The sequence below is a fragment of the Egretta garzetta genome, unplaced genomic scaffold (assembly GCF_000687185.1).
Source record: "Egretta garzetta isolate BGI_Z169 unplaced genomic scaffold, ASM68718v1 scaffold323, whole genome shotgun sequence".
NCBI lineage: Eukaryota > Metazoa > Chordata > Aves > Pelecaniformes > Ardeidae > Egretta > Egretta garzetta.
The window spans coordinates 2,073,967-2,083,443 of NW_009259435.1; the positions used below are offsets into that span (position 1 = coordinate 2,073,967).

A 9,477-nucleotide genomic window follows, 5' to 3' on the forward strand; every position below is an offset into this window, starting at 1 on the left:
ATGTCCCTAGCCAGCATTGTGTGGAACTGCTTTCCTCGTCCTGGCAGCAGTCGCCATCTTCCCACCCCACGTCTCCCTGGGCTTCAATTTGTCTGAGGAGTCACTTGCTGTTGGTCTTTCTTCCCTCAGGCACTTCCTGTTCAAACCTGGAGGCACTTCTCCCCTCTTTTGTACAACGTCGCCGGGATATCCCTTGACATCCAGCACTGTGTACTCACCTCCCCCTAGGCCCCTTCCCAGAAGTACCTTCTCTAGGCCTGCCTTTAACCTGAAGAAACCCTATAAGTACTGTAACTGGAAATGCGCTGCGCTGAGTGCCATTGTCATCTCAGTCACGCTGGTGATCCTGCTGGCGTATTTCATAGGTAAGCTTATTTCTGGGTTTTTTTCTGTTTTTTTTTTTTTTTTATTTTTCATTTCTCTACAAACCCACCCACAACGGTAACGTTTGGGAACCAGAGGGTCAAGATCATGGTGCAAAGTACTGGGGAAGTCAGGCCTCTGTTGACTTAATTGAGATTGCAGTGGTATGGTAGGGAGCCTAACACATGTCCTAGAGCCAGAATTGCTTACTAAGCCATGAGTCATACCTTGTGCTCCCTTCAGTGGCACAGACTGTTTACCTTCTGCGGAGGAAAGCGTACTTGGAGTGAGACAGACCCACCAGGTTTCCTCAAAGCAGCCCATCAAAACAGGCAGTGAGGTCCACGTCCCAGTCAGAGTCACATCCAGGTCTGTGGGAATTCTCTGCTGTTGACTTTGATGGGAGCAGGGTCGGAACCAAGATCCTGACTTACAAAAATGTGGTTTTATTCTACCTTTTGGTGGCACATCCTAGCCCTTTAATGAGCAATATTGAAGTTCACAGGGTGACCAGGAGGATGGAGAAGGACTGAGTTTAAATTGTGGTCCAACAGGGCCTTTTTTGAGTAGGGGGAGTCGCGGAAATTTGCTGCTTGGGTGGAGAAGCAGTGGATTTGTCTTGAGCTGTGCATGATCTGAATTTCTTTGGTTTATGACGGTTGTCAGTGTTCATTGCAAAAAAAGCGTTGTCAGTGTTTGTTGCAAAAGTAATTGAACTGTTAGAAGTGAAAATTATACTTTTCAGCCTGTAAAGTTGGGGTGTAACCATTAATTTTTCTTCAGTTAGATTTGATATTTGTGTATAAGTGTCTTAAAAAAGGTCCATTCCTAGACTTCTGTTTTAAACTGTCAGTGGTGCAAACTCTAGTTGTCAGACACGTACAGATGTGATCATAGGTAAAAAAGCCCATTTCTCATGGCACAAATGAGTCGTTTTGATTTCGCTGTGACTTCCTGTACACTAATGATCTATAAAAGGTTGTGGTTAGAATTACAAATCTTAGCCTGGATCGAAAGTTTTTTGCTTTCATTTCACATGAGTATAATTAGCACTGCCACAAAGGATTGCTTTTACTGCGTTCCTTTTATGTACACTTCTTTAATGACTGATACTTTTCCACTGCTGCCTTGCATCATACTCTGGTCACTTTTATGCCTCCTGTAAGAGGAGCAGGAATGATTAATTAACCAACATTAAATCAGCAGCAGTTTGATGAAATATGCAGTCAATTTTCATCATTTGCTACGTACATTTGGACTCGCCTTTCTCATTTGTCTGGTATTCTCCTTATGCCCTGAACATGGTTCCTTTGGACATTATCTCAGTGTGTCAGAGGAGTATCGTTATAACTCAGAACAGCGGTGCCTGTTAATTCTGACAGAGGAGGTGTGTGCCGTTTGATAGATTGAGAAGAGTTTGGTTTACCATTTGGTATCCTCCACCTCAAAAACCTTTTTCAGAGTTCTGAAAAGATCAGGCTCCGGTTTAAAATCACGGTTAATGTGGTTAAGAGGTAGGTCCACTGAGTGTTTCTCCCATCCTTTTTTTTTCCCATTCAGATGAATTCTGTGGCATTTGCCAGGCTCCACGGATGGCTGGCACGGTGCCAGAAATGCTGATCAGGTTGAACTGCTGTAATTATGGGTCATAATTACTAATTTCTGAAGGAACTATCAATTATTAAAAACCAAATTCGATGGTTCAGTTCAGCATAAACATATTTAGCAAAGATTGTCTCTACCAGACCCAGTGTTCTAATCAACAAGCAAAAAGGCAGATATTTAATTAGATTTTGATGAAAAATTGTGTTTAATTTCAAGTATAATCAATTATTAATTACTGTAATGAGTGACTCTGGTGGGGTTTACTAATTAACTCATTTAAAAATTATGAATAACCTTTTCATTTGTAATTATTTTCTACATCCTGTCAAGTTGCAGACAAGAATTGTATCACCTAACCCAAAAGAAAAAAAATGAATCAGGGAGTCAAAATGTTTGTACTTTCACTAAGTTAAGCTGAGACATTTTGCATTCTGATAAAAACGACACGGTTCTTAACAGGAACTTGTTCATCCTTTTAAATAAGCTGTCCTGTTTGCAAAACAAATTACTGTTTTGCCTCCAGTTTAGGGTTTTTTTTCCCTATATTTAGGTAATTGCATTTTCTTACAGATAACGTTTCCTCATTTAAGCAGTATCTTGCTCTTTTCAACGCCATGGGGACTATTTGAGTGGTAAGGTATAACTTAATCATGACTAAGAGGGCCTAATCTATATAACAGCTCATGACTATTGGGAACTTGGCTACTTTCCACCTGCTCTTGTTAGTTAAAACAACCATAGAAATTATCTTTTTAATGACCATTTTCATCCTCCAAAGCAAACTGAGGTCATTGGAAAGACTCCCATTTAAGTGAATGGACTTTGGACTGGGTCCCATGGCAGTGGCTTGGCATTTACTCTATTTTTTTATACACTGATCGGTAAATGGAGATACCTCAGAGTGATGTCTCGGAGTTCAGGATGCTCTTCACAGCATCAGGCACGTTACAGTCATCCATTTAAATATTAAAACCCACCTATCACAGGCCTTACCTATCTGTACAAGTGTGTGGAGCTGGAGATATCAGGAGATCCATGAGGGACTCTGCTCTTGGCAATACTTTTTGTGTGGCAGATGCTCAGACGCAACTGTGGTGGGCGACCATCTGAGGCCGGCAGAGCAGCATGGAAGCAACGAGGCATTGGGTCATTTCAGAATTCTTTACTGAAGGCAGTTCATTTTTTTAAATTCATCTGGAGCACTTGCTAAATCATTTTGTTTAAGGCTAAAAGGCAGAGTTTCCATTATTTTATGAAAGTCTTTATGGTATTTAACAGTCTGAGGTTCATTTATCTTGCTGAGCCTTTTCAAAGAAGAGGAGAGGAGGCATAAATATAAGTCCACGGAAGCCGAATGGCTGGTATCATGTGTCAACACTGTGATCAAGCTGAAGGTTTTACAGGGCTGAGTCACTGGTCTGGAGAGATAATGACAAACAAAATATAACAGGGTGTATTAAACACCAGAAGCTGGTTTTCATTTCAATTAACCAGCTTTTGATTGACTTGTTGCCACCTTTTCACATATGCAGAGACACTAAGGCAGTGGCGACAACGCACATCAAAGTTTTGCACACAGGCGGCTTATGCAAATCTCGTGAGCTCCGCAGAAGCTTGTCTGGTGGGGTGAGAACACCAAAGAGAAAAGCAGTGGCAGATCAGGGCTGTAACATTAAAATGGCAGGAGCGGTACCGCAGGAACCACTGAAATGAAAGGCCTCTTCAAGCAGCTGGTAACTGGCCTGTAAATTTGCTGTTCCAAGAGGTTGTGAAGAGAGACCGGTTTAAAATTAAATTTCCCATTTTAGGATTTTCCATTCAATGGACAGCTAGACAAGGAAAATTTTCACGGCTTTTGCTGGGATGTGCTGGGGTCTGTATGCCATGGAGCTCTGCCTTGGAGGGCTAATTTATAGCAAGATTCTTATGGCAGAGATAATACCACGAGGTATGTTGCTATCCAAATACTTTGGCAGCATAATTTCTGTATCTGGTAGATGCCAGTCCCGCTAGCACAGCACTGTAAAGAATCTCTGACATTGCTGTACTGCTTGGGAGGAGGAATTCTGAATTTAGAAACAGAAAAGACCTGTTGATTGTCCAGATCTCCATGCCCAGCAGCTGTTTGGCTAGATCCACGGAACAGTTTCTAAATGAATTAGTGATGGAAAATAGTTTCTTTCTTCTGAAACAGAAGGTATTATCCTCTGCCTGATGTAGATTCCAGACTAGATGGAAGTACAATTTGATGTAGTTAGGCACTTGCAATTTTCCTATACTTAAGCATGTGCTGCGGCTCCATTGCATGAACAGCAAGAAAGACGGGCATTTGATTTAGATTAAAGTTAGGGCTGGAAAACATATTATGAAGCCAAAACAGTCATTCACTTGATTGGAGTCAGAGCTCTCTCTACTTTTCAGCTCTGTGTTCATTTGAACTCTGTACAGATGCAGCTTCGCTTAAAGAACAGTGTTGCTTGCTGCAGGCAAAACACTTTTGACGGTAAAGCTGCGCGAGGACTATGACATGTTTATAAAGTGTCTTTCTTTTTGTTATCTAAAAATCGCCCTCAAAGCTAAATTTAGCTCAGTTGGTCCATGGCTCTTTGCTGCTGTGTAACAAACCCAATTTAAAGCAGCTCTCCAAAGCTCTTTGCTATCTAACTAGTTAGTTATGGATATACCGTATACCAATTACTGCGGTGTTTACATGCCACTTGAGATAAATAGGAAAAGTTGCTAATGCTTAATTATTAAACTTGACCTATATCTATTAATCCTGCATATATACCTTGATATTAAGGTTTTTATTCAAGTTAAAATATAAGCCAATTTATTACCCTACCAACAAATTTCTTTCATTGTCTGCTTTAATATTTTCTGATCCCAGATTAAGTTCTATTTTGCTACTGTTGCCATTTGTTCTTTTGATTTACAGGGATCTTTCAATGTTTTCTATTTCCATGTTAGGTAAAATGCAGAAATGGCAGCTAAACAATCTGTTCTAGCAAAGCCTTTACATCATGAAGTCAATCTGTCACCTAAAGAGGAGCTTCCAGGTCCTTTCTTGGTTCTTCCACATCTTCACAAAGTTACTGCACACAGTTCTCTCAGTGACTTTGGGTCTCAATTACTTCATTTTACCTTTAATCTATAAAACCATGAGATCCAGTATAAAAGGTGCCATGGTATTATCAGTAATGTATTTTATGTAGTACAGATGTTTATGAAACATAACATTTCAGGATACTGGTTAAGAGGGATCGTCGTCATGACCCAGCACTACCATTTTTATCTTTTATAGTAGAACTTGACTATGTGGGGCTTCTCTGTTGAAGCTGGCTCTTACTGTACCAAATGCATACAAGCATGGTTAGTGCCACTCCCCCCCTAAGTTGTACAGTCTAAATGACATCTAGCTCTTCCTTTCATACCCAGTGACATTTCAGAAATACAGGCCTTATTCTTCTCTTGCACTTGCTGCTCTTAAACTGCAGCTACTCCATCTACTTCAGCACTTGTTCAAATGCAGTCAGAGTCAATGGCATTGGTCCCAGTGTCTGCAACAGGAGCTGGACCAATCCTGGTAAAAGCCTGCATGTATTTTTATGTATTCCTAGTTCTAGATATTGACCTGACTAGAGACAGAATATACATCAAGACAGATGTTGACCCTTCAATCCAGTTTTGAATGATCTTCTTGTCTTTTTTGTTGTTGAGCTCCAAATTTTGCCCCCATGAATTATCTCAGGAAAGCTAAAACATGAAAATAGTCTCAGCTCCATGGAGAGATGCCATCAACGTGAGCTTCCAGCTGATCCTTCAGAAGTGCATGGAGTTGCAGGAATCTTTTTGCATCATTAGTTCCGTAGCAGAGAGATGGGAAGATCTCAGGGCTTTGTGTTACCCTCAGTTGCACCTCACTCTTGTTAAGCGAGGGCAGCTGCCGTGTGTAAAGTTTACAAGCGACTGGCTGAGTAGCACTGAGCTCAGGAGAGCTGCCTGCGGAAATCTGGCAAAAGAAACTTTACCTGCTCAGATCCACAGTGAAACAGTGAATCACTCAAAGGCTTCAGCCCCAGCCACTTTACCGACACTCCCACATCTTCGCCTCCACGTGCACACACACAGAGTGTTGTGTAAAACACAGATAGAACCCCGCTGTACAGCTCAGTATAGCTACATTAAGGAATGTTATGTATACATTTTGCTCGACATGACCAAGCAAAGGCGTTTGGTTGTTAGCGCAGTACCTGTACACAAGATCATGAGAGAAATGAGAAAGATGGAAAATTAAAGCCAAGACCGGCTATAGTTGGTCTTATATTCCCCCCTGTTGTTTTTCATTGCAGCTTTAGGTGCATGGTGGTATGAATTATAACTCGGATCTTATTTTCCATCACCTGCAAAGTCAGAAAGAGCTGTTTGTGTTATTAGAGGATTGTGTGCATCTTTTTGTTGTTGTTGTTGTTGTTTGGATTTTGCATTGTGTGCTTGGATAGCAGCTACTGTTAGCTTTATAGTTTAGAGTAAAAGAAGTGCAAGTGATTTAACCGCAGCTTTAGCATAAAGGTGATAAACATGCAAGATCCCACTTTAAAGCTATTCTTGTGAAGATCAATTCATTCAGGTGGGTGTAAAAAACTCACCATAGAAACTCCATTGAAGAACATTCACTGTTCCAACCTAAATAAGATCTGTAACCTGACATTAAAAGTGTTGGGATAGGAGAAATATACCATGATGTATACGCTACTGAAGGAGAGACACTGCCAGAACATGTTACTGGAAAATGATAGTAGAGAAGAATATAAACCCTCTAATTTTGTTAGAGTTGCCCAATCTGGACAAACTGGGAAGTATTAAAATTTAGATATTCTATTTGATAGCAATATGTTCTGAACTCGGCAGCAAAATTTCAGCTTTGCAAAGCCATTAACACTTCTTCAGAGTCTACACTGATAAAGAGCCTAGTCAAGCACTGCATCTTTTAGGAACTAATTCAGTGTTTATTGGAAGCAGGAAGAAGTAGGAAGCTTCCTATAAGTTTCATTTAAAACTCTTTTCTTAATTTTCAATGTTAAAAGGGAAGACCACTATCAGATCAGGTAGGCTGACATCATAGGATGTTGAAGGCTAGTAAACTACAGCTATTTACTCGACCATTTTTACATATGTAAGTCACATATCTACTTCAGTTCACGTTTTCCCAACTTATATGTGTAAGGATCTCGTTAGCTCTTTTTGGCTATAAAAATCACATTAGGATATTGTTATACAGCATCTACCTGTGCTTGCTCCTTAAGTCATTTTCCCTCTCTGCTTTCCAGTTGCCAGTGTCCCATTTCATGGACACGGCTTGTGATCCGTTATCCTAAGTGTATAGGCTGGCCTTTGACACATTCTGTCTGGACCTTAAGCACATTTTGTTTGAATCATTCAAATTTAGTAGCTGTCCAGCTCTTCTATTTATCTGTTCTGTCCTCATCATTGTATTTGTCACTTGAACAGTCTTTGAGTCATCTGCATGTTTAGTCATCCATGATTTTACATTTATTTATGTAACATTGATGTAAATGCTAGATAATTTCAGGCCGACCACCAGTAGCTGAATTTCACAAGAAATTCTAACATTTGATGGTTATTCACCAGTGATGATGATTTTAAGGTCTTTCAGTTAGATTTTAAGCACATGTATACATTGCTTTTTACCATTGGAAAGTGCTTGTTTCTTTAATCGAAATTCATACCAAGTTAAATGTCTTGCTAAGCTGTAATTTTGTCAAAAACTGAGTAGCTGTTTGTTTCTTAAATCTATTTTTTCAGAAAAGCGATATGGTTGGCCTGAGTTACCATACATTCACTTCCTTTATTCTTCGCCAGTTGCATTCTGTGTTATGTTTTCCATTACTTTGCCAGTGATAGATGTCAGGCTATCCAATCTAAGTGACTTGCGTCCTCTTCTTTTCCCTTCTTAAATATTTGTACAGCATTAACCCTGTTCTAATCTCTTGGTAGCTGGTTCAGTATTAATCAGTGAGTCAGATTCCTCTTGTGCTAGCTCGTCTCATTTACTGGGTACAAGTTAAATGAGCCTGCAGATTTAAAAATGTTTGTCCTTGAATAGATGTAGTTTAATATACTTCTTGGTTATTAATGGACTAGAAAAAAACTTATTTCCTGTGAAATTATTGCATTATCCTAGTTATTTTCAAAAACCAGAACAAAAATTCTTACTGAACACTTTAGCCTTTACTATAACATTATTAACAATTTCCCCATCTCCATCAAGCAAATAGCTGTATTGTTGCTCAGTTTACTAGGTTTCATTACACTTAAAAAATGTTCTATTGTTCTTTGGTTTTTTCAAGCCTTTTTTTTTCTTTTCTTCCAAGTCCTCAGCTTCCTTTATCAGCTCTCTGCATGGTCTTAGATTTATATAGATTACTTTGTGTTTCCCTATTGTCCTGGGGGTTTATATATTACTTTTTTTTTATTTCTGCTTATTGTTTTGTTTTGACACTGAATGAAGAGGTCCTTTTGTCATAGTCTGATCCTCTTTCATCATTGTGGGATCGCTGGAAGAATGACTTCTATTTAGAAGCAGACCACCAATATGACTGATTCTTTTAACTGGTCGAAAGCAAGTTGAGGCTGCATATCCAGAGGGCTCCGAGTTTGCATCAGTGCACCATGAAACCACACATCAGTCACATAACATTACAATTAGCCCCTTCCTTAAGTTTAAGAATCTTGAATACATGGACGGGTGAGTTAAATTCTATCTGTTTTCATTAAATGGTAAGATATGGCCTCTCAGCTTTTATAAGCTTTTATCAGTTCCTTTTAGTGAGTTTTTATAGTTGCTGTAAGCCCCCAGAAAAGAAAAATAAGAGCATGCTGACACCGAAATCGCTGGCCTTGCCTTTATGTCAGTGGCACAGATGTGCTGCTATAATCTTCATTTCACGGCTTCCATTGACCTTTCCACACAAATGCTGAAAAAGAATCAATTTTACAGATCTTAATATCTACTGGAAGGAGTTCTCCTTGAGCCCATGTTTTTATTTCATACTAATTACTGTGAAATAACATAATTTAATTGCAGTTAAGTGGAGACAGAAAGAAATGTTTCCCATACTGGGCTTTCTTTCTGTGTTTTTAAATACTGTACATTTTTGTGGGTAACTAGTCATAAGACTAAGCTCCGTTAGGGATGTCACTGACAGTGAAAAATATTCCTCGGTTATAGTTTACTGTTTCTCTCCCATCTTTTCCTCGCATAAATTAGAAGATGGCTTCAAAGCCTGATGTGCAGCCAAGTCATCCACTTCTATTGGATATGTGCAGCGATGCATTCCCTAAGGTTTTTTACCTGTAGTTAAAGTTGAGCTATGTGGTGGATATACATCTTTATAGCGTTAAGTGAAGTGGTGGTGTTAAGTATACTGCCTGGGTAACATACTAGATGACCTGCAAAGTAAAGAACTGAACATCCAATCCACTCTT

The 9,477-nt window shown here is 39.5% G+C and overlaps 1 protein-coding gene across 1 annotated transcript in view; it reads left to right on the forward strand.

Moving 5' to 3' along the window:
• TENM4 (teneurin transmembrane protein 4) overlaps nucleotides 1-9,477 on the forward strand; it is a 357,308-nt gene that overhangs the window by 142,795 nt on the left and 205,036 nt on the right. Inside the window, exon 5 of the mRNA XM_009637125.2 lies at nucleotides 130-365. Coding sequence (XP_009635420.1) covers nucleotides 130-365 — 236 coding nt within the window. The remainder of the gene's footprint in view (nucleotides 1-129; nucleotides 366-9,477) is intronic.